Consider the following 26,084-nt stretch of genomic DNA (forward strand, 5'->3'; position numbering starts at 1 on the left):
TAGGAACAACTCCTACTCAAAGAAAAGGGCTTGGCTCTGTATTCAAATACTGAGATGTGAATATATAATTTTATGCTCTAAGTAGAAAAAAGATTGTATTTTTTTATGATGACCAGTTTTAATAATTTGTATTTAACTTTTTATTCCAATATAATCAGATTTAAGAATGCTTCATCTGTAGCATTCACACAGTCCCATTTTACACTTTAAACTTTGATAAGATGACTTATCAAGAGATTTAAGATAAAGATAACATAAGAGACTTTATTTAATCATTGCCCTACTTCTCATACCATAATTCTCATAAAAACACTCCTAAATTTTATTATTTGGTAAACTAAGTTTTCAAGAGGCATAATGAATTTTCTGAAATCACAAAGCTAGAAGTAGCAAAGCTGTATTCTCAACTCCTAAAAACAAAGTATAGTGTGCCGTGATGAATAAAATAACCTTTTATAAAATATTGTAGAACACAGCTTTAATTCACACCATCCAGAAAAAAATATAATGTATTCTTTGTTCCTATTTCAAATCATTAATATTACTATACTATTTCAGTAATTTTCTTAGTATTTAAAAATAGTATCTAAATATACTCACCATTTTTGTAATTTATTTTACTACTATATATATAATAAAGTCCTAATGTCCATAACATTTTACAATGTGTTACAGAAATTGATGAGTTTAATTACTTAATGTGCACAGATCAATTTGAAATAAATTGAAAATGAGCATGCCATACACTCTACTTAATCTTGTTACAAACTTGTTTCAAAATTCACTTCCTAATTTGCAACCCAGTTGGTTATATTTTAAAATAATAAATAGAAAACTTTCTTTTACATCTCAGCAATTTAAAGCCAAAGCAACTAAAGGTAAGAAGAGTCCTACTAGTCAAAAGATCTGACCTCAAGGGGAAAAAAAGTCCTATGCTTTTATTATCTAAACCAACACATCCGGCTTGTTATACTCTTTTTCTTCTTAAAAATGCAAATGAAATAACATTATACTTCCTTCTCTGTCTATAGAATAATTTTCAAATGAATTACAGGCATAAAAGGTAGAAAAATTGGTAGACAAATGGAATAACGAAGGAAAATAATCATTCAAAGTCAATTCTAGTTGGTTAAGGATGGCACGGAAGTACATACGTAAGATGAATAATACATTTTCATTCTAAGTAATATAGGTATCTGCATAAGGGGTCACACATCACTTCTCACATTGCTAAACCATTTTAAAGCACAAGGTGATAGAAACTCTCAGATGCCTATGAACTCCATTTACATGGAGTACATCACTATAATTTTTTAAATGCATTCATATTCAAATCTGAGAAACATGATTCTGAGGCTCATCAGTCCTGCTTAATTGCACCAACATCTGCAATCAATTTAAATTCTTTAAGATAGTCTTTCAGCACTTGAAGTGATTTCATGCTGTGATAGATTTAACACACTCACTAATTTATAGACACACACAAGCAGATGAGACCTATTTTTCCAGGGGTGGGGTTAAAGTACTGAAGGGCAGTCTGAATTTCCCAACTATCAGTGGGATATAAGAAAGAATGCATTTTGCATAACTTATTTAAATTATATAAGATGATAGCACTGCACAAACATAATATAGAAATTAAGACTAAAACTAGTGTTTTATTTAATTCTACTTGTAGGTCATGGACCATTAAGAGGTTTGATGACAGTTTACCGGTAAAATAAACAGCAAAATCTAGAGCTATCATTTGACATTATATAGGAAAAAGTCATGAATTAATATATCATCATTTTCTCCACTGAAAGTCAAGAGGGGCTGGGGGAGAGCAAGAGGAAGAATACCAACAATCCAGAAATGGTTTTTTAACCAAACATATAAACTGACCTAAAATGAGGAAAATAATTCAAAAATCAGAAGACTAAAGGACCTGGGCAGATGGCAGCAGCAGCATAGTTTCCAGCATAGTGCCTGGATCTCCACAGAAAAAGAAACAAAACAACTAAATAGCAAAACCAAAAACCTAACAATATTGAGCAATAAGGTATCTCCATGATCCTCAAAATACAAGCAGCTGGAGAGAAACCACTAACAGTCACACGATCTGCACAGCATCACGGTCTGTGTGGAAAGAAGCAGAGAAATAAACAAGATGTCTGATGATGTGAAAACAGGAGAATTCTAAAGTAGCCCAGAGGTATTCTTTAGCAATTTGAGAACAGCAGCTGAAAATGATTGGGGTTTGGCCCACACCAGCTGTGGGTGAGTGCAGGAAGCAGAAAAGAGCTGAAGAGACTGGAACTGTCAATGTCCTCTGAGTCCCAACACTGAGGTCAGGGCTCCCTTCCAGGACAGGACCCCACAATGTGGAGAAAGTGTTGAGAGTGAAATCAACAAGGAGCTAAACATTCCTACTGACCACAAAAACATAACCATAAAACACAGCAAACTGTCACTTACGATTTCAAAATGAACTAAGAGACATTTAAAAAATATATAAAACATGAAAACAAATACCTAAAGCAGAATTAGAAAAACTCAGACAAGTGAGGAGAGCAAACTCAGGAAAAAGAATGGAAATAAATCACTTCAGAAATGAAGCTTGAACTAGAAGAAATATAAGAACAAAAAATAATAAATCATATTATAAGAGATTTAGAAATGAAATACAGAATTTTTTTTCAAAAAAAATCAAAAAGAAATGAATAAGGTAAAAGGATTTGGGAAAAAGTGGCATATTGAAGATATATAAAAATCCAACATACCGATAATAGGATCCATGAGGAAGAAAACCAAAGTAAGTACATAATGAAAGGGTATCTGCATATTTTATAATCCCAAGTCAGACATATAAATAAAGAGAGCTAGTAATCTATAGGGAATGAAAATTAGTTATCTGCAGACCTTTTAAGAGCAATGCTGTCATGCTTTATGCTAGAAAAATTTTTAAATTGTGGGACTTCCCTGGCAGTCCAGTGGTTAAGAATCTGCGCTTCCACTGCAGGGGGCATGTGTTCAATCCCTGGTCAGGGAACTAAGGTCCCACATGCCACAAGGCCAAAAATAAAAATAAAATTTAAAAAAAAAGAAAAGGGAAAAAAATTGTAAATTTAAGATCCTACAGGAAAAAAACATGTGAGCCAAAGTTTTTATATCCAGTAAAACTGACTAAACAATAATGGGCAAATACTGTTATCAACATGAAAAACTCAAGGAATACTGTTTCCATGACCTCTTCAGACAAATCTACTAAAGAACAAACTTCAGACAAACAAAATGACTAAGAGAAATATTAACAAAAGGACTAGTTGTGAGCATTAAAATACAGTTATTCAGAGAATTAAAGACTAAATAGGGGTTAAACACAGTTAGTAAATGCTAAAGGAGTATAAAATGTAATGGCTATATGCTCCATTAGTACAAAAAGAAAAACAACAGCTGGAGATGTGGGCAGCACATGCGAAAGAAAAAAATTTTAAATACATACACATAAATACATACGCATACTTTTTTCATTTGCTCTCTCTCCACTGAAAAGGCCTACAAACAGTGATTAACCCAATAGCAATAAGTATCCTTGACCCCCAGATTGTTCTTGAAATATCATTTCCCACTAAAAGAAATGACAGATTCCAGGTCTAGTGTGGGAAAAGAGGGGAGTCTGCGTAATCTTACCTTACCAGATAGAAATGAAACAATGTAAAATAACAGGGCCATGCCAATCAAAATGACTAGAAGCCAACTGGACAAGGAACCACTGGTTGCAGATGGGACAATTTAAGCTTCACTAAGAATAATAATATTAAAAATAATATAACACCTTTAGAGGATGATAGGGAACCAATTCAATATCTTGAAAACTGGCAAATAAAAGAATCACGCATTTATCCTAAATTTCCTATATCATAAGGTAATCAGTATTTGTGAGAAAATGTCTCTTTTTAAATATATTCTAACTAATAAATGAAAATAAAATTACAGAATTTTAATGATAAACTGGATATGAAGTACTCCCTAATACAGAACATACCTCCTACGGTCTTACCAAAGGGATCAAACCTGAGTCTGATCAAGCCTCTGGATCTAGCTGCAGCTTTGCAGGAAATGCAAAGGAAAGAGAAACATGTTAACTCTACCACGAGTATGCAATCGGCAAAATACAGACTGCCTTAGATAAAATAAAGGGAACCTGAAGATTAAAAAAAGTTAAAGATATTCCAATTTTAAAATATAAGCAACAATAAACTATGATGTCTAGTGGTATAATTTTGGGAGATAAAATTAAAGAAAGTCAAGGAAGTAGTTCCTATAAAAGTCAAGGTAGTGATTTAGGAAAAAAGCAAGATTTGAGACAGGGTAGATGGAGGGCTTTCTAAGTTGGCTGACAAGGTTCTCTTTATTGATCTGGGTGGTGTTCTTATGAAAACTTATTAAGCTACATATTTATTTGTTGGTGTTTTCTATAACTGTGTTTCATTTTGTAAATCAAAAGTTAAAAAAATCAGAAACCCTGGTTTCTAGTCCTAGCTACTAACTGGGGGCTGTTGCACACTTCATTTGCAAAATGTAGAGATGCTCTAAGATAATTCCAGACCTAATAAAAATTAAAAAACACCTCAGGGCTTCCCTGGTGGCGCAGTGGTTGAGAGTCCGCCTGCCGATGCAGGGGACACGGGTTCGTGCCCCGGTCCGGGAAGATCCCACATGCCGCGAGAAGGCTGGGCCCGTGAGCCATGGCCACTGAGCCTGCGCGTCCGGAGCCTGTGCTCCGCAGCGGGAGAGGCCACAACAGTGAGAAGCCCACGTACCGCAAAAAAAAAAAAAAAAACCCACCTCAGTAACTACAAAAATCTCTACTAAATGAAAGAGTATAACAAAGCCATCCTTAACAAAAAAAAGCCAGAAGATGATTTTTAACTCACCAAAACAATGCAATACAGGTTTCCCAAAGGCTACCAAAGAAAAAAGAAAAAAAATCTAGCGTAACAGTAATAATATACAAGGAGTAGACAAAACCTAAGACTGCCTGAAGTTTCTTTTGGACAATTTTATTTTCATACCTCAAAGAATCCCAAGGGCAGGGTTCCCAGTTTATGTAAACTACCCTGGAAAACTTCTGACAGTAAAAGAATTTGAAATAATTTTTACATTGAGGGTAAGAAGCTATACCAACCACACTTATTTTCTTGAGGGTGGGGAGAAACCATTATATTGTACCAGTTAGGAAATGGTAGTAAATCAGGGAAGCATGAAATTAGGAATGAATACCTTTTGTACATCAAGATGATTAACCCATTATGGATTTTTAAAGTATGTATAGAATTTATTCTCTTTAGGAATAAGAACTGAAAGGATGTCTCTCAAGTACAAACCAAAATAAAGAGGGGTTTAAGTTTACTGCCACCATTAAAGCTTTAAAACCAGACACACTCTTCTCCTCCTTGTTCATACGTGTTCTACTGGGCATCCTTTTCCAAAAAAGACCAAGTTCTTCCATCTGTTACAGTAGATAACCTTCCCCCCTTTGATGATTTTTACAAGAGGCCAAGTGTCGGAGAATTTCTTCGTAGCTACAGTATGCCCTTTGAACACTCATTTTGACGTTATGCACGTGCAAACTAGCGTGGAACCCACAATGGCTTGATAACAGTTTTATGAGTAATGTTCACCATGTTCAGCCTTTCAATCCTATTAACTTCTAGTCTTTGGCTCAATTAACGTTACACTAAAAGACTCTCATCTTGTCCAGCCCAGTTCTCATCCTTGACTGTACCCTAGAAACACCGAGAGAACATTACTAAATACTGATGCCTGGGGCCCACCTGACTTAATTGTAAATGACAGCACCCAGATATCAAGATTTTTAAAGCTCCCCAGATGATTCTAATGGATATCAAGGTTGAGCGCTACTGTTCCTGGCAACTTTTTTTCCTATTTCTTCAATTACCTAATAGAAGAAATTTTCACATATTGAGGTACGGGGACATTATTCTGGTTTATACATGAGTTAATTTGTATTTTATGCTGACTAAAACAGTCTGTTTGTGGCCTATCAAACATACATTGTACAATTGCTTTAATCATTAAAGAAAAGTGTGCACTGACCAGGAGTAAAGAATGTCCATGTTAAAAATAAAGATTAAATGCCTCCCTACCTGGGAGGCCAATGCTGATACTCCTTAAATGATAAGACTCCCTTCCCAGATGCCAAGGCCGTACTGTGTACATGCTGATCTGTGTTTTAGGTATTTTTTTGAAACCCTGAAGGAATGTATCCCTGACTTGTTTGATGTTCTTTGTTCTGACGAGACATAAAACTGTGCTGAAAACCATGCTTCTCCAGAGCAGTTCCTCAGAGTTATCTGAGAGGCTGTCTCCCAAGCTATAGTCTTCAGTTTGGCTCAAATAAAACTCTTTTCTATTCCCATTATAGATCATTTATTGATTATTTCCACTGACATACCTTTTCCATTCATTCACTGAAAAACAACTGTACATCATACATAGCATTTTTCTCAATTTTTCACTTATTCCTTCAGAACTGTTCCTTCTTTCAAAAGGTTCATTCCATATGGATATTTGCTCTTCACTTTCATCTCCATTATAATCACATGCCTCTTCTTTCTGGCACTTTCAAAGTTTTCACTACTTTTGCAGTTATCAGAAATAAGCTTAATTATATTCATTAAAGTCTAAAAAGTAAGCATGAACATAGAAAAATATCTTAGATTAAGAAACAACTCAATAACCAAGATGAAAACAACCTCAGATGACCTCTAATGCCGCAATTGGTATAAGCACCACTGGCCCTCTCAGGCTCTAAAATTCTAGTAAATTTTACTAGTAACTAACAATGTTTCTATATCTGGCGAATCTTTTAAAAAGTGCTATAATGAACGAAAAGATGTCTTAACGAGCCATAACATTTTTAAAAGACCCAAAATACACAATTCTAGTTTGAACCTAATATAATTTCATCCTATATAAAAAAAGAAAAGATGACTGCTTTCTTCATATTCATCTCCTGCCTAAACAAAAACACAATGCAGTAACATCAAAGAACACTATACACCACTGGTGCTGCTCAGAACGACGTGTAAGAAAGCTGGATGAATCTGAGCTGTTAGAAGATAATTTTAATTGTACATAAATAAAACCTGTCCTATATAGGCACAAATGGAAATTAAAATGCCAGACAGATTAGGAAATACTCTCAAGAAGAAGTTGGTTCATTGCCCTGAGGCTCTGAAATTTTCTCCTAGTCAGCAAGCAAGACGTGGAGACAAACAGGCAAAGTATTGTAAGGGTACTGATGATAAACAGGTAAGTGTCTAATACTGAGCTCCAGCCCCTTTTACCAAGTTTTTATGTGGCAGGGATGCTTTGATCAAATCCCTAACCTGAAATGTAAGCCAAAAAATAACCCATGTTTATTTTACCAAGAATGTGTAACTATTTATGGTTCATCTAAGTTTCTAGTGGTTAAAATATATAAGCTTTTTAAATAACAACGATGACAAAAAATAGAGGAAATAAAACAAGGACAACAACAACTTGATTTACCTGTATCTGACAATGTTTCCAAAATTTACATATGAAACTGAAATCTAAAAAATAAAACACACACTGAAAGTTATGAAAACACCCTCAATCAAGTCTAGATTTTCTACTTGGAGAAAACGTTCATACATACAAATGAACACACAACTAATATTTTCTCAAAACACAGTTCTCTTCTGATCAAAATATGCCTAGAAGGCTGATACTGCAGAAAACTCTGTCCTCCATGTTTGAGAACACCATGACCTACTGAGCTAGAACAAGTGATGATACCTTTCAAAATACTTTTAACACTACATCTACACACCTACATACATACACATATGTGAAAGTCTATAATCCTGCACTTACGAACTCAATTTACACTCAGTCATTTCATCATGAGAAACTTTTGTTACAATCTTTCTATGTGCCTTTTAAAATTATGTTCTATAATACTTGTTATTTAACTTTATTTTTTGTTAAAGAAGACTAAGCAAGAACTACAGAAATACTTAAGAAAGGATTCAAGGAGTAAAGCTAAACGCCATCCAAACTTTTCTAACAAATGCCTCGGAGGAGCCCTTGAAGTCACTTGACTGCAGTCTAGATTGACTAGGAAAGAAAAAAATTAGAAACAAAGTCAAAGGAAGCTAGTAAACTTCCAGGAGCACTTATAAAAGAGGATTTCTGCTTCATTCCCTGGAAAAAGAAATCAAAAAGGAAAAAACTAAATACAAATAGGGAATAAAGGATGGATGTTATAATTATGCACCTTAGAAATGTGAGATTAGGCCTTTTTTATTTCATGTCAGCCCACCTAAAATGAGCTTGTTACTTGCAGCTGGGATACAGTTTCCTATGACATATTGGGGGGCGGTGGGGGATGTCAAGGAGCCTGTAAGAACTTTGGATTCCAACCTAGTGCAATCCTCGGGAACTAGAAGTATGCATTTTGAAGAGAGATTTTTAAAGCATTATATCCACACCTAATGGTACAGCCAAAAAAGACCATGTGCTGATAAGTCATAGTTGTAGTGGTTGTAGTCTGTAAAGAAGTAAACTGCCTGGACAGTGTCGCCATCTCAATGTATAAAAATAAATTAGGAAAAAAAGAAGATGAATGGTTCTTAGAGACATAATCGTTCTTAAAGACATCATAAAGGTGTTATACTACACAGCATAAAACAAAATGTCCCTCAAAACTCTTTAAATGTCTCTCTCTCTCTCCCCCTGAAACTCCACCTCCCCACAGAGGACCAGATATCTTTCTGGTTCTCCTGTCCTATCGCTCAAACACGCCTGGCTGATTCTCCTCTTCCTCCTTTCACTTTCTGGGATATAGGTTTTGGCCTCTCTAAGTTGTCTCTAGTTTTGAATTGCCACGCATCACCCTGAAAAAGCCTAGAAGTGGAACAGCAAATTTTTTCTTCTCAACAAATAGAAAAGAGATTTTATTTTTACTAATCCTTTGCAATGCGTTGGGGTGGGAGTAGGGGGGTGTAGGCAACTCATTGATCTAAATCCTACTCTCTACAGCTATCCTCTTTAACACATTCTTTAGTTGCATATAAATTAATCCATGGTTTTCTGTTAACCCTGTCATGGGAGACTTCCATATTACCCAGACAAAATACACCCAGAAAATGAACACAACATATACACTGATGTCACAGATAAGGGGTATGGTACACCTAAACAAAGAAGAAATAAGAAAAGGAAAACTTGGTGAAGGCAGCAACTCTATTAGGATATATCTCCCAAGCTTGGTTGGTTCCACTCAAAGGAATCTTGACTACAAAAATCATCACTTAATATCTGAAGGGGGCTTTAAAATATGTTTAAGGAAAAAAAGGATTAAAAATAATTGAGCCACACGTAATAAAAGAGAATTATACTCACAGTTGGGATAAGCATAATTAAATACATTTATATGGTAGATTTGTATTTTAAATTCTAGCTCACTTCCATTTAGAAAATAGGAAAATTCTTTGGCAACTGTGGTTTAAGAGATCCTCTCTTGTTCTAGAATTTTCTTCATCCTACCTTGTTCAGGAACTGTGGGTTCTCTTCCATTTGGACTATCATGTCACATCCTACTTATAAGGTCCTTACCACTAATTGCAGAATAGTCTTACCCTCCAGCAAGTCATAGTACATAGGTAAAATCTGTATCGTTCTTTCTTGAAAGAAGTTTTCTCCAATAAACTTGCTGCTAAGCACAAGTCATTTACCAAGGGATGGGCACCTGGCCTTGTAGTGCCTCCCCATCTATGCTCTGAGTATACTGGGTGAGGGGAGGATCTTTTAAGATACTCCTTTGGATGGAAAAAGAAATTTCCAGAGTGAATTAAAGAAATAGCCCACGTAGGCCAAAATGTATCTGGATGGTCTATCAGGATGTTTACAGCAGCAAAGCAAAAACCCAGCTTAAAGCAGCTTCAATAAGAACTGGCATCACCTCATATAATGGAAGAGTTGGGAGGCAGGACTGCACTGGGCCAGAGCAGCAGCTCCATGACGTCAGGCGTCAAGCACCCCACACCCCCTCACAGCCACGACAAGTAGCAGGGAATGGCAGCTTTCCTGCTCTGGACCCTTTTATGAGGGAGAGAAACCTTTCTCAGAAGCCCCCACCAGACCTGGCCATCAGACTGTACTGGCCAAACCTGGATCACATACCCATGCCCTAGGAACTTAGAAACACGTGAATCTGGCATTTTTAGCCTCAAGTATGATATTTGCTTAGTAAATTTTAATAATCTTTCCTAACTGAAGAAATTCAGTCTTACTATTTGGCCACCTAAACTGAAACCTACTAAGATCTTGGAAACAACCTAGTTTGATCAATGGTTTTTATTGTTTTTTTGTTTTTTTCTATTTTAAAACCAAGCTGATCTACTTTAGGGCTAGTTTGAATGTTAACATTTCAGAAGCGTTTTCAAAAAATCAACTGTAGGCATCAATACTATTTTCCAAAAAATAATATTAATGCTTACCCACAAAAGAGAATCTCAAAGCAAATTCTAAGGCTAAAATGTTAACATCTGACAAAGTCCCCACATCCTCTCTAGAACAACCTATCTATGAACTTTGTTTTTCTCAGAGAAACTTTTTCAGTACTCATTGACCTAAATATACTGGCATAACAAAGTCCATATCCTAGAGTTAATAAAATGTGTTTTTACTTCCAGAGCAAAAACAGATGACTGGTCAGTTTGAACTTTCTACAATGTTAATCATTTGCTGAATTATTCAGAACCCTCCTAGGAAAAGCCATGACTCTCCACACACCAATTAAATGCTTTAATCATACTTTAGATAACTAATCTATTCCAATCCTGATAACCTAATTACTTAATTCTAGTAAATAAATTCCAGCCCAAGTCCAAAATAGAGTATTAAACTTTAAAATCAGTGAATGTAAGCTGAAACAGATCCACTGTGAAGAAGTTCAAAATGTTTTATTCTATAAAAAAGTCTGTTTATCTGAAATTCCAGAATTAAACTGCACTATTATGCTAGGGTTTTCTATACCAGTTCTAACTAATGTATTATCTCTTGTAATTATATTAAGTGGATTCATGCTTGTTGGATTTAAAATTCCCTAACAGGAGACTCTGCCCTGATGACTCAACATAAAACAGGTACACCATCTCCACTCCCCCTGCATTTTTTTCCCCACATCACATTTCACCTCCCATTACATGTGTTTGTGTGTTTCTGTCATGTGTGTCTCATTGCTCCATAGGAAACAATGACACACTATCTTGGTGCTCAGTCTCTGGGGCCTTAAATACAGACACTTTTATTAAGTGCCCGACATACAGACGCTTAATAAATGTGTTGAGTGAACAAATGAACGTCTTAGAAATGTAGACTCACTAATAAGAAATTTGTATTTTTACTGAGGTACATTTACTTATATTTTTAATTGTGGTGTAATGATTTCAACAGTAAGAATTTCAACAGTAAATCACAAAGAAAAATAAAAAACAAACAATTGCTACTACAACCACTGCTACCACAAGAGGCAGCCACCAGTTAAAAATCTGTTACGTTCTAATCACAGAATAAACAATTTAATTCTAACAACAAGCCTATGGTGTACGTATTAGCCCCATCTTATGGACGAGGGGATTGAGGATCAGAAAGATAAAATAAGATGTCCAAGATCAAACAGAGGATAAACAGTCAATCCAAAACACAGAGCTCTGACTCCTAAATCCCCACTGTTAATTTGTGATGGCCAAGTATCATCAAGGGACAAAAGCAATTCACATCTCAATGGCAAGATACAGAGCCCATAGAAAGAACTGGGAAAAGCACAGTACTCAGTGAATTCTACACCTGAACATCAGGCAGCCAAAAAATGAGACATGTTTAAAAATTAAACATCACTTGAGTCTTTCCTCCAAAAGAAATACCTCAGAATCACTGACTGGTCTAGTAGATAAATGGAGTTAAAGTATAAATAACTTACATTCTTAAAAGCTGCCCTTGGGTTAAAGTATCCAGTGAAAACTACAGTGTGTTTAGTTATTTTTCTTAAATCCAATTCTATTTTATGTTCAGCCAAAAGCATTTTCTACTGTCTTTCTACCGAGCCTTGCTTCTTCATTAGCTTCCATCTTATATTTTTCATCCAATCCAGTTAGTCGCAATTTTTTTATGACAACAAAGCTCATTTGTTGTTCCATGAAATAAATATAATTGATTCTGTGTGCTGGTCATGTTTCTCAGACATTTAGTTATTACTTCCACCCACATATTTCATGTTTCCCTAGAAAAGTGGCAGCCACGTGGATTCTTAATGCTCCTTGCAGTGTCTACATTTATAATTTGTTGCAAGCTAATTTTATCCACAGGGAAACTCACATTAAAGATAGGCCTCTAAGCCACTATTATGTATCCTGATTTAGGTAGTTAGAGTAAAATCAGTCTCACTTTTCTACAATACAAGTATTATCCCAGTTTATAAGTGACATTAGAAATCAATACCCATCTTAATTCACTAACAAGGAGGGGTGTCCTAGAGTGAGTGGACCAAGCAACCACAGTGCTTCTTAACAGTGTGAGTGGCCAAACAGCAAAAGCAGTTTAAAAGTTATAAGGTGAGAAATGCTTTCAATTAAACAAACTTATTATAATACTTGTACCTTTAATTATACATACAAAAGCTCTATGATTACAGCTGCCCGCAAACTTAGGCACTTCATTAGGCAAATGTATTGTTTTCCATACCACAACATGCTTCAGCAGTACTTCTCAACTTGACAGTTTTACTTACTGTCTTGGAAGCAGTATTAATGTACTGCATCACCATTTCTTTTTTGATACTGAAGTCCTTTTCCCGCAATGGTGCCTTTTTATCTTCATTTAAATTCATATCTTCCTGGAAAACACAATTAAAAAGCCTCGTTTTAGAATCTAAGTAGAGCAACAGTTCTACATACACAATGAACAGAAAATCAATACTTTGTGACTAAAGCAGCATTAACTGTTTTGGAATGATTTACATGTAGCTCTGCCAGGAGAAAAAAGAGAAAGGACCTGGAGATACAGAGAACAGAGTATTCTAGATCATTTTAGCAGGTAAAACACTTACCAGAAAAACTTTTTAAATTCACAGCAGGCTAGTAAAATTACATTCACATCACTATAGATAATTAGACAGTTGAAGACTTCTGCCTTCCATAAGCTTATTAGGATTCACAATTTATATATAATTGTGAAATATATATATTACATATAAAAATATATTTATCTATATGTATTATAGTCAATATATAATATTTATAATTTATATAAATATATTTTAAAATATAAACATATTTTTACAACAGCTGTACCTGAAGCCATCTTGCACCATTCTGAAAGCGCTCCTCCATATATCATAAGAATTAAAAGGTAAATAAGCCAATCCCTTTTCAGATTCTGATAAGCTACAAGCACATACCAAATACCTAATACTGATCCTAGCAAAAGGTGAAGCATCCTACAGTTTTAACTGTCTCTTCTCCACCCCTATCAAAAATATTCATTAATTTATTGCATGTTCTAAATCACATAAAAGTGGCACTCATAAAAAGAAGTACCACCTAAAAACCTAACATTTCTCAACAGCACCAATCAAAATAAAGGTTTAGGTAAGCTAGATCTTGCTACAGACCTAATTCTGACTAAAAACTGCAAGTCAATAATATCCGCATAAAGATATGAATTGCGACCAGAATCCATCAGCTCAGTTGACAAAGGAAGGGAGGCTGAGGTAAGACAAAAATGGCTGAAGGAGAGGGCAGCTCAAATGGATTTCCTCCTGATCTTAGCCTTGGGTCATCTGTGTGCAATGTAGGACATCTTAATGTATATAAACTACATATCCACTCAGAAACGTGCCCATAAAAATCAGGACTTTGGATCACCCAGTGAGCCCAGAAAGTTAAATTTCTTCTAAGTTTTATAAGGGTTCTACAATTCAGACACTGTAGTTTATGCCTTTAGCTGACTCAGTTTTTGGCTACCAAAACTGTGAAGCAATTAAAAGTCAAAATTCCCTTCATTTCACCTTGATACAAAATTTAAGATCTTAGAAGTTGTCCCGTTTGATACTCCAATAAAAGGTAGCAATTAGTAACGTCACTCTTGGCTATTCTGGTTAGAAATATCCTATTATGTGAATAATGGTTTAGTTTGTTTCTTTTTTTTTTCTCTAAGCCAGTGATTTTCAATACACCTTAACACCACTTAGGAAGCATTCCGGAAATGTCTCGGGGCATTTTGGTTGTCATGGTGACTGAGGTGATGCTACCAGCATTTACAGGGGAAAGGTGTGCTAGACATTCTGCAACACATGAGCTAATCCTACACAATAAGAAACTGTCCTGTGTCCCACAGAGAGATAAACAGAGAGAACGAGAGAGGGAAAATCATAATTATCTATGCCTAGACTCTAATTCAATGAAATTAGATGTAAAACAGAATATGTAAATTGTTACATATTTAATACTTTATATATTATGTAACTTAATATACATTGAATTTTCCAAGAATCCAACTACTCTGTAAATTATAGTTGCACTGTTTTTGTTTTAAGCGTTACCATCATTTGTGTTCCATTTCTGAAATTTAGGTATCCCAGGACAATGCTGCTTGTGGTATCTGAATCAACAGAACAACACACCTATATCAACCTACATTGTAGCTGTTGTACTCACAGTGGCATGAGGCAAAGACTCCAGAATGTGACTTTATTGTGCCTTCTTGAGTAGTCGATGGCCAACTGTTTACAATGAAATACATACTGTTTTATTATATAGTACAGTAGGCATTATATGTTGATTTTTTTTAAATTATGAGTGGAGATAGTTTATATAATCTATAAAGAATTGAACTAAGAAAAAGTAATGAGGAAGTTAAGGAGCAATTGCTATAAAAGGTGTGTGTGAGGGGCACCTAAGAGCACAGAGAACATCTGTTTTAAATTATTCACTGTATTTTTTATTTTCTGTCTAATGGCCAAATGTGACCCAGCCTCTTTAACCAGCAAATTAAAATACTTAACAGATATAGAAAACTAAAAAACAGAAAACCCATTAGCTGTGGCTGAAATCAAAATAAAATTTTAAGGTGGGGAGTTGTAAGAAAGAAAAGACTACTGCTTTCTTTCTGGAAAGGCATCTTCACGATAACATGAGCTTATACACAAAAGTTGTATGTTTGGAATTAAGGAAGAAACCCAGAGTTCTCCCAACTTCTTTCCTCTGGCTTACCCCACCTCTCTTGTCTAAATATGACACTCAACTCCATAACGAAAGTTTAATGACAGTGGCTGCTTAAAAACAAGAGGAAACAAAGAAGAAATGATACTACAGAGAAGTTTGGAATCACCTACATAATCGCACAAACCTTCCAGGATCACTCACTAGGTATGTAACTTCATCTAACAGATGGTCCTTCTCTTTACATCCAGGAAGAAATGGCACTCGAAAGAGTAAGAAAAGTTCTGCCCTTTACAAAAGGAAAAAGAGAAATAAGGGAGTGATGGAAAGAAAAAAAAAATGTATGTATCTATGGAATAGGGTACAGGATTTTTAGAATGGATTTTGAATCTTTATCAGTGGAGAACAGGGCTAAAAAAGAAGAAAACTCTACAAGACACTGGCACTGAACCTCTGAGGGTCACAGAGTCCTAGCAAAATGTATTGGAGCTTCTTCCCAGAAAATGCACATCCATATTTTATGTTATAGTTCCAATTCAAGTTAAGCTGAACATCTTCCAAAGCTATCCAAGAACCTGGAGGTGGGAGGCAATGCGGGAGCCAAGCATCTCTATTTAATAAGCCCCTGCCTTAAGGCAAAACCTTCAGCATGAGATTTTGAATATCACATAGTCTAAACTCCATGTATGTATTACACAACAGAAAATACAGGCTCATAGAAATGAAATGACTTTTCAGAGCTATCTGGTTGTTAGAAGCTTGAGAACTGGAGCCCAGACACCCAGTCTAGTGCAGTTTCCAGATAACTGTAAAGGGTCTCTTGTGAGCAAGTCATCAGTTTTCACATTAGTGAGTTCACAGCTGGTTAGTATGATCATATCGCATTTCCGTTGTCTTAGGGCACGTTCCCTAGAGGCAGACCTGGGACAGGGATGCAGGTGCAGGTGATTAATGAGGGGGATGCTCTCAGGAAAAGGGGACTGAGACAGGGACATTCGAAAATGTGGCCTCAGCTGGATTCTTGCTTCAGCCTGAAGTGCACAGCAGTAGATAGTACCTGGAGGGAGAGGCCAGCCTTGACACCACCCAAGTCAGTCAGCCATTAGCTGCAGGACCCCAGTTCCCTGAGGCCAAATCTCTGGATTAAGAGGGCAGATGTGAACCACCAGGAGCCAACACTCACACCTGGGTACGCCCGTAACCAGCCTGGTGAAGGGGGTCTTGGAGGGGCACCAACAGTGTCCACTACAGCATTTGAAAATAACTTACTTTATATTATAATAAGCCTTCTTTCTAAGCAGAACTGAATAATACAGAAACCCACATTTATGGCCTACACAAGCAATATAAACCTCTGTGTGTTAACCAGTTCTTCCATTCAAACACAGGTCAGGACATGTAGTACACTGTGTGGATACAGAATGATACTGTAGCTACAGATTTTATAACAGCCCTGAAAAACAGCTTACTTCAATATATATATCTATACATTGATATATATGTAACTCAATAAATATCTGTAATAAATAAAATAATAAACAGCAAATACATAGAACACATAACTGTACAAGGCCTGAGGAATGATTTGAATGAGGCTAATATTTCAGTGGGTATGAGATAAATTCTATTTCTTTAAATGGAAAAACCTTATCAGTTGGCTATTTAACTGAATATAGCTCATTTAAAAATATTTTTTGAGTAGTCATCAATCAAAACTTTAGTGTCTGTCAATCTGAAGAGTAATTATTGGTTTTGTTGTGAAAGTTCTATTAATACCTTAGCAACATACATAATGAATTAACTCACTTATAGCACTACCTTCATATACATGCTTAAACACAGTTTTTTGCCTGGGGAAATTGGGAGTCGCAGCATCAAAAAGTAATTTTCCTCTAGTTAATTACTTTCTAATTAAAAACTATACTTAAATTGAATCACTGTGTTACTTCACTATGTGAGTCTGACTGGCACTAGGGGCAGATTTCAGAAATACAGGGAAGAAATACTGAAGAAAAAAAATTAAGGGGCATGCTAAAAAATAAGCAGGATTCTTGGAAAGTGTCAAGGTCATGAGAGATGAGGAAGTACTACTGATCAGGAGATGAAAGAAACATGGCAAACCAAACATAAGATGTGATGCTGGGCTGTAACCTAGAACAGGAAAAGCACATCAGTGATAAAACTGCTAAAATCTGAATAAAGTCTATGGTTTGGTAACTACTGTACCAACATTAATTTCTTAGTATTAATAATTGCACTAAAGTTATATAAGATGCTGGCATTAGAGGAAGTTGGGTGAAGAGTATAAAAGAATTCTCTGTACTATTTTTGCAATTCTTCTGTAAGTCTAAGATTATTTCAAAATAAAGTTTTTTAAAAACTAAATTAAAATATTCATAAAACTTCTGCTTTAAAAAACTAATTTGAAAAGAACAAGAAAAATGGAACATCCTACATTCTTTAAAAATACAGTAGTTTTTTAAACATCCACTAAATAAATGTTTGTAGTGTATTGGCCACAATAAATACACACAAACTTGATGGAGGGGAGGGAAGTAAAGAAACCACTATCAAGACAAATCTGAGGCTACCGAGAGGAAGAGTTAAGACACAGGTAACAGAAGCCCATTCAAAATCTTTTAAAGGTCAGGCATCCTTCGGAATTTTCCAAAACACAAAGTTCAAGTTGCTCACATGTCTTCCCATTTTCATTCCAAATCTACTCTCTGAACCATCCTTCTCATTCATTCTCGAAGCAACACTTGCTACACCTTTTCACAAGGACCTGGTATTTCTATAATCTTAAATAGCGGTTAAGTCTGAGCCAGGCATTGTGCTAAAATACTTATAAGCACAATTTATTTAATACTCAGTAATAACCCTTTGAGGTATGTACTATCCTCTCTTTATTGATGAGAGAACTAAAACTTAGGGAAATCCTGTAAATTGGCCACAGTCCTGTAGCTTAGATTTGTCTCTCCATTCTTATTTCCATATTATTTATCTCCATTATCTAAAATCCCACTTCCGGGCTTCCCTGGTGGCGCAGTGGTTGACAGTCCGCCTGCCGATGCAGGGGACACGGGTTCGTGCCCCGGTCCGGGAGGATCCCACATGCTGCGGAGCGGCTGGGCCCGTGAGCCATGGCCGCTGAGCCTGCGCATCCGGAGCCTGTGCTCTGCAATGGGAGAGGCCACAACAGTGAGAGGCCCGTGTACCGCAAAAAATTAAAATAAAAATAAAATAAAATAAATAAAATCCTACTTCCTCTGGGCCTAATGCCATCTGACATGCTCGGCAGCCAACACCTTGTGTTGACTCCTCTGCCAGTCCATGCCTTCACACCCACAACCAGCAATCTTCATTTCCACTTTCCTCAGCCTCGGTCTTCATGACCACACCTGGGCCTTTTCATTAGCTAAAAACTGTTCCACCTCTAGTATCATCATAATCCCCAAGATCCTTTTCTCTGACCTGAATCTTCTATCTTTTCACTTCTCCCACTCCCAAGCCACCTATTTTTTGACCTCAATAAAACCTCCAGTGTCGTGACCCCCTCCATTTTCTCCCAATTAGTCTCTTATGGTCCATCACTTCCTATAACATTGATGGAAAATCCTAGTGGTCTCTCCTCACATTCCCTAGAGTACTCATTTCAAACTTGCCATTTCCAGGAGCTATGAAACCATTGCTTCTACCTACCATTTTCAGTAAGCAAATTTTAATTTCCTCCATGAAAAGGAACCTATAATTCAATTTCCTGTTTCCTCTATTACCAATTTATTTGCACACTAATTTTTCTGTGCCAACTCTTGCCTCTATCCAAAGATAATCCCATTCATTTATGCTCTGGATCCTCTTTCCTTTCACCTCCTAAAAGGGCACTGCACATCAGTTACCCTGTTTTAATCCCGTTTCACTAAATTCTTCTCAGTTGGTTGGGTCTCAGTATATAAACATGTTAATCCTTAATGGATTAAAAATTAAAAGAAAAAAGCCTCCCCTCAACCCTAGCTCTCCTTTGTATATGCCTTTCTTTTTCCTCCTTCACAAATAATTTTTAAAAGAACTTTTTTCTACACTTGCCGTCTCTTTTACATTGCATATACTTTTTAGATATTTGTCAAATGAGATATAACAAAACTTCCCAGATAGAATTTGCTAATCCTATTTTGGGACAAACATGAAATGCAGGTAATTTTCTGGGAAATGGAGCTGGAGCCAGAGATAACATTCACAGCCCCAGTCTTGAAGAGTAATGGAAACAAAGTCCAGCTCCAGAGGCAGGGTCTCCAGGCAGTGGCACTGGCACAGGTAAAACTGGCCAAGCTAAAATCCATCATGTCTTCAGGGAGCACTAGCAGAACCACACACAACCTCTGTGACCTGGAACCGTCAGTGTGTGGTTGAGCTGTGCAAAGCAGCACCTGCTTGAGAGGTGAATAGCACTGAGATCCTACCAAGACTTCACTCACCAGGCTGTGTGACTTTGTGTGGTGTTGTGTCCTCTCAGAGGAAAGAAGGTGTACACATTTTTCTAATTTGCACAAGGACACCAGATGGGTAGCTGTGGCCCTGACCTGGAAACCAGGTCAATGACATGTAGTCAAGCCAGCAGCTTTTAAGATGCTCCAAAGGATTTTTCCTATGTGTCAGATGGGGCCAGAAGTTCTCACAAACCAGGAAAATCCAAGTTTGCTACTATCTTTAGACACCTTGACTCCATCCTAGGCTGATAAAATACCAACACAAAATAAATACCTTCTACTTCTTCTCTGGCAAAACTGAGAGAGAAAAAAAGATGTAATCTTAATACTCATGCACATACATGCAACTAGTGAGCACCAAGGTGTAATCAAGCAGAGAATGGCAAACAGAGAGTGGACATTTTTTCAACTGAATTACAAACATTAGACTCACTATTTTCATTCATGGATGTGGATTTTACAAGACAGCATGTTCATTAAATTTACATACATCAAGTTGAGTGGGATAGTTAATGTCATGGAGAGTCAGACTAAATTTAAAATGATTGACTTATTTGGAGAATTAAGTGAATATACAAGCAGCAAATTGAAGATGGTCAGGTGTGAGGAAATTTACCCAGAAAGGAAAAACACTACAGACAGGCAGAAGCACGACTAGAGTTATAAAATGGATCCTGGAAAAACAGTACAATAATGGATCAAAACATTCATAAGGATCAATAAGCATAATATTAAAAGGTAAAAATTGGAAGCACAGCAATATCAAAACCAAACACTCTTATTGTCAACAGCTATCATCTCATTTCAGTAGTGTTCAATGCTTTGTTTCATGGGTTAAAGCCAAAATAATTGTTCTTGGTAGCAGTTTTGCTAATGTTTTTTTTTCACTACAGCCACAAATTGGTTATACGTTTTAAGAGGTCCACAGTGATCCCCTAATTACTTCTCCTGGGACCTCAGAGTTCAACATCCTACAAGAGCAATTTTACCCATACTTCTTCTAAAAGTATAATTCTGTCCTTCACCACACTGGAATTCATCTTCCATATCACACAATGTCAAAAGGTCTTGCTGATGTGTATCCCTACTGAGGAATGTTCTTACTACCATGAGTGGTTTAGTGCCAAATAAAAACATCAAAGATTTCATGATCTCATTCCAGGTAATTATATACTCCCAAATAGTGCACATTAACTGAATCTCATGTAGTTCTGCAATTTAATATATTGTATTCTTAGATTAGGCTTAAGTAAAATGAGAAAACCTGTAAAAGATAAATACAACCAAAACCCTGGAACTTGGAATTAACTTTATTACTACTATTTTTTTAATAAATTTATTTATTTTTTTGTTTGTTTTATTTATTTTCGGCTGCATTGGGTCTTCATTGCTGCACGTGGGCTTTCTGTAGTTGCAGGGAGCAGGGGCTACTCTTCGTTGCGGTGCGCGGGCTTCTCATGTTGCAGAGCATGGGCTCTAGGTGCGCGGGCTTCAGCAGTTGTGGCTCACGGGCTCAGTAGTTGCGGTTCACGGGCTCTAGAGCGCAGGCTCAGTAGTTGTGACGCACGGTCTTAATTGCTCCATGGCATGTGGGATCTTCCCAGACCAGGGCTCGAACCCGTGTCCCCTACATTGGCAGGCGGATTCTTAACCACTGCGCCACCAGGGAAGCCCTATTACTACTTTATATTGAAGATGCCCATAAATATGCTAAAGCTATAAAACGGCTTATCTTTCTTTGTCCATCATTTTTACTATGTTCTTATATTAACCTTTATATAATCGTTTCATTTCCTTTACATAACTTTGATTATAAAGAGGTCAGATTTTTTGGTTTCACCAATAGTGGGGTTGGATTCACTGTTCTATCCACAATGTCCTTACTCGATCCCAATTAAAATTAACAGGAAATCAGATAGCTAGCTCATTAACAGGACAGCAGCCATAAAATAGCATTTACCCAGAGATTGACAACAAACTCATAAACATTGTTATTCGACCGAATATTCTAACTGGAGCTTATAGAAAGAGTGCAAACTATTTCAATTTGAAACCAAATTACAATTTAACCTAATGCCAGTATCAGGGAATAAACAAACAGAGAAGAAACTTAAATATCACTTTTTTTTCTCACATGCTATAAATTTTAGCAGAATAGACAAGAAATGAGATGAATATGCAGCATGCTGCACAACTCTACTTTGGAATATAATCTGGCTGAAACTGTTCAAGCTTATGCATAAGCACCTACAATCACAGGCAACTGTTACGTAATCCAGCAGAAAAGAACACTGCTACTTATAAAAAGGGCTTCATTCACTTATTTGCTTTTCAACTTTTCTAAACAAATGGCCATTCCTTCATAAATTACATAAAGGATAAAATGGTTATTTCACAAAGCACAAAGGCTGACTTTTCTAGAGAAGAAAATAAGAATAAAAAAAAGCCTTCATCGTTTGGAAAGGCTGTACCTGCACACTTCCTAATTAGTGAAAGAGCAAGCTTAAACATTAACATAACCTTTATCCTTTTAAAACTCTCCTTTCTAATCATTTGACTGGTTCCACGAACTCCCACCAGGCAAAATCTAAGGCTCCTAAATCATTTATTTTCTCATTTATCTGGATCTAGAAGAAACAACGAGGCACTGACATTATCCCCCTGACAAACACAACCCATGAATCAAGTTGACAATAGCCTTACACTTCTACCCTCTCTTCCTCCTCCTCCATTTGGATTATTATTTGGATTGCTTTTAAACAACCTTTCCCTGAATTTTTCAATTTCTACCTGAAGGAGAGGGAGATGGGTGACAACTAATAGATCAGAACAAAGCATTACCATAGAACCTCTCTCGTTTTATCTGGTCAACCCAAAATATACTTTTATAGTTTATAAGAAATAAAAAACACCCATGATACGGAAAAGTAGATTTGCAAAAAATGCTAATACTTGAAATGAGCGAACTGCCAGTAGGAATCTATAGCAGTCAAGTAGCCCTTAAAGAACTAACACAAACGAGTTTTCCTTGGTGTTTCATTCAGACTCCTGGTGACCCTTAAGACATCACTTACACATCCAACACAATAGGTGTTCATTTGTCTGACTGAAGAAATAGCTATGCATAAATCTTTAACACCAACAATGAAAGCGGAAAAAAAGATGAAAAAAGAAAAATTGTCTTTAGCGTGTACCCAAAGAGTGGCAATGTGGAATAAAGATAGCAGTAAGAGCCCTCCTCCCACCAACTGTACCAAAAAGAATCAAATTCAATTTTATCAGTTCACTTGAGCTCTTCTTTCTTCCTCTGGACCTTAGTTTCAAAGATATCTGAGTTGACTACAAAGCAAAGAACACAAAGATATCTCAGTATTTAACTCGACGTGTACTAATTTATATCTTTTCTTGCTTAGACATGGTATTCACCAAAGCAGAAGAAACAGACTAACTCATTCAACAATACATGAAGTATGCACTGTGAAGACACGAAGGGAACAAAGATGAATAAAGTTAACTGTTCATAGTCCAATAAAATAGAGTTCTTATGAAAAGATTAGAAAACTGATCTAATGCATAATAAATAAAAGAAAACAGAAATGTATCATACATAGTCACTCATTTAATCAGTAATGGAGGATATACTCAGTTTAAAGGATAAAAATTAGCAGAACTACACGTCAACCTCATTGGAAGGCGAGTCTAGTGAAGGGCTAGCCAACTTAATACAAATAACTGAAATGTAAAATGAAAAAAAGGCCTTTACCAAATACTTCAGGAACAGGAAAAAAAAAAAAAACTCTTTTCTGGGGTTTTCTACTCCAGAAGGAGTAGAAAGGAAAAAGAAAGGAATAAGAATAGGAAAAGATACAAAAATTAGTCACAGATATTCTGATTACATACACAGAAAACTATGAGGAACTCTACAAAGAATAAAAACTGAGAATTCAATAAGATTACTGAATACCAAAAGCAACATGCAAATTAATAATCTTAGTAAAAATGTTAATTTTTTTTAAATACTAGTTACATTTTAGAAATAAACCAAGGAATAAAGCTCATAAAAGATGTACACGACCTCTAGGGAGAAAATTATAAACTTTGCAGTTCAGGAACAGAGAAAATCAAAATAAATAAATAGATATAAGATATCCAATGTTCACAGAAAAATTTAATATCACAAAGGCATTTATCCTGTCTAAATCAATAAATTTATTGCTATTCCAGTCAAGATCCCAACAGGGTTTATAATAAAACTTAACTAATTGATTGTAAAATTAATATAAAATCACAAAGGGGCCAAGAAGAGCCAGGACAATTTTGAAGAAGGGAAGGGGGTCCTAGATATGAAGGCTTATGATACAGTTATATTAATTAAGACAGTGGATATAAATGCAGAGCTAGACAAACAGACCAATGGACAAAATCAAACCTCAGAAACAAACCTACATATGAGCAATACCTTGATGTATAACAGTGGTGTTATTACAAATGATGGACAAGAATGGCTATTCAATAAATTCTGCTAGAAAAACTAGTTATCCATGTAGGAAAAGTATTGGATCCAATCTCTCACGTCAGACATAAAGATATCATAATTCTAACAATTTTAGGACTGTAGAAGAACAGATCTATAATGTCAGGATAGAGAAGGATTTCTTAAATAATATACTTATGACATATTTAAGACCGTTTAAAAATCAAAATGGAGCAACTATGGCTCAGGCATCCAAAATGGAGCCAGACCATTGTTGATGTGGTTTCAGACACATTCCTGCATCTCTAAGAACTTGAATTTTCTCTGAACTGTATCAAATTCAAGAACAGGACCAGCCATTTCAAAACAATATCTCCTAGTATCTGCCAGCTGCACCCTTGTAGTTTTCTAACAGAGAAGAACAAACCTGACTCCATATTGTATCTATTCCTTTAGCTCTAACCTCTGTGCTCTGTTGCCTTGCTTAGTCATGCTGACTGTGCACCTTTGTAAAAGAAGTTGCCTATAGCCTGAAATATACATGATAGCCCATTCTTAAGGGTCTGCCTCCCAGGCTTGACCTTTAAGGTATAAAACTTTCATTCCTACAGGATAAAAAGTTCCGGAACAGAAATAACATTTGTCTTGTTGACTATTTAAAGGAACATTGTGATCAGACCTAAGTGGACAGCTGCAAGAACAAGGGATTCCTGCACCAAGAAGTTTGCAAAACCAGCCACACCTCCACCTTTTTTAGTATAGAAGCCTGAATTCTAACTCGGGTAAGATGGTTCTTTGGGACCCTAGTCCACCATCTTCTAGGTCTGCTGGCTTTCTGAATAAAGTCACTATTCTTTACCCCAGCACCTCAGTCTCTCCATTTATTGGCCTGTCATGCAAGGAGCAAGTTAGCAGCTTGGACTCCGTAGCAGTTTCAAAGTCTGTCCCCCTTCACAGTTATGTAATCAGTTCAGACCCCAGCCAATCCCTGATTAACAAGCACCCTTACTTCTTTCTAACTCCAGTCCTAATTCTTGACAGACAACTTATGTAAATAACCTTGCAGGGTTTTTGCCTTTATAACCCTCCCCAATTTTGTGGTCCAAAGGAACACAATTCAAATGGTCCTTGAATCTTTATCTCCTGGGTTGCAATCCTAACAAACCCTAAATAAACACCTGTTTATTCAATCAGGTCTCTGTTTCTGAAATTTTGGTTAACAATACAAAAAGCAGAAACCATAAAAGGATTTATAAATCTGGCCACATTGATTTTTACATTTCTATACTTTCATCCATCCTACCACCCCCAAAAGGAAGTAAAAAGACAAGACTCAGACTGGGACAAGATACTTACAACTCACATAAACTGACATGAGTATTAAGGATATGTGATGAATTCTACAAATCAATAGGAAAAAGAAAAAAACCTCAACGGAAAAAACTGGCAAAAGATATGAACAAGAAATTCACAGGAGAGTAAACCAAAGGGCCAATAAGTGTGTCAAGAAATGTTCAACCTCACTTATGATCAAAGAAAAAAAAAATGTTTAAAGTATTAGGTAACCTGTTTATATCCAACAGACTTTCAAAACTTAAAAAGCCTTATTATACCACTGCAAACTCAGTGACATTCTACAAATTAATTCCAATCACTTGGAATCTTCAAGTGTCAAATTCATAAGATACAAGATTAAGGACCTCTTCTAGACTGAGGAGATTTTAAAACATGACAACTGAATACAACACACAGTTCTGAACAGGATTCTTTTGCTATAAAGAGCACTGCTGGTACTACTGGTAAAACTTAAGAGCGTGAGGATTAGTTGACAGAAATTGATCAGTGTTAGCCTCCTGATGGTGGTGG

General features: G+C 36.2%; 1 protein-coding gene across 1 annotated transcript in view; it reads right to left on the bottom strand.

Moving 5' to 3' along the window:
- The window catches only part of DIAPH3 (diaphanous related formin 3), a 413,319-nt gene that overhangs the window by 324,862 nt on the left and 62,373 nt on the right, over positions 1–26,084 (bottom strand). The window contains 1 exon segment of the mRNA XM_079902970.1: positions 12,827–12,931. Within this exon segment, the coding sequence (XP_079759096.1) occupies positions 12,827–12,931 (105 nt within the window).

Source organism: Stenella coeruleoalba (assembly GCF_951394435.1).
Source record: "Stenella coeruleoalba genome assembly, chromosome: 18".
Lineage (NCBI taxonomy): Eukaryota > Metazoa > Chordata > Mammalia > Artiodactyla > Delphinidae > Stenella > Stenella coeruleoalba.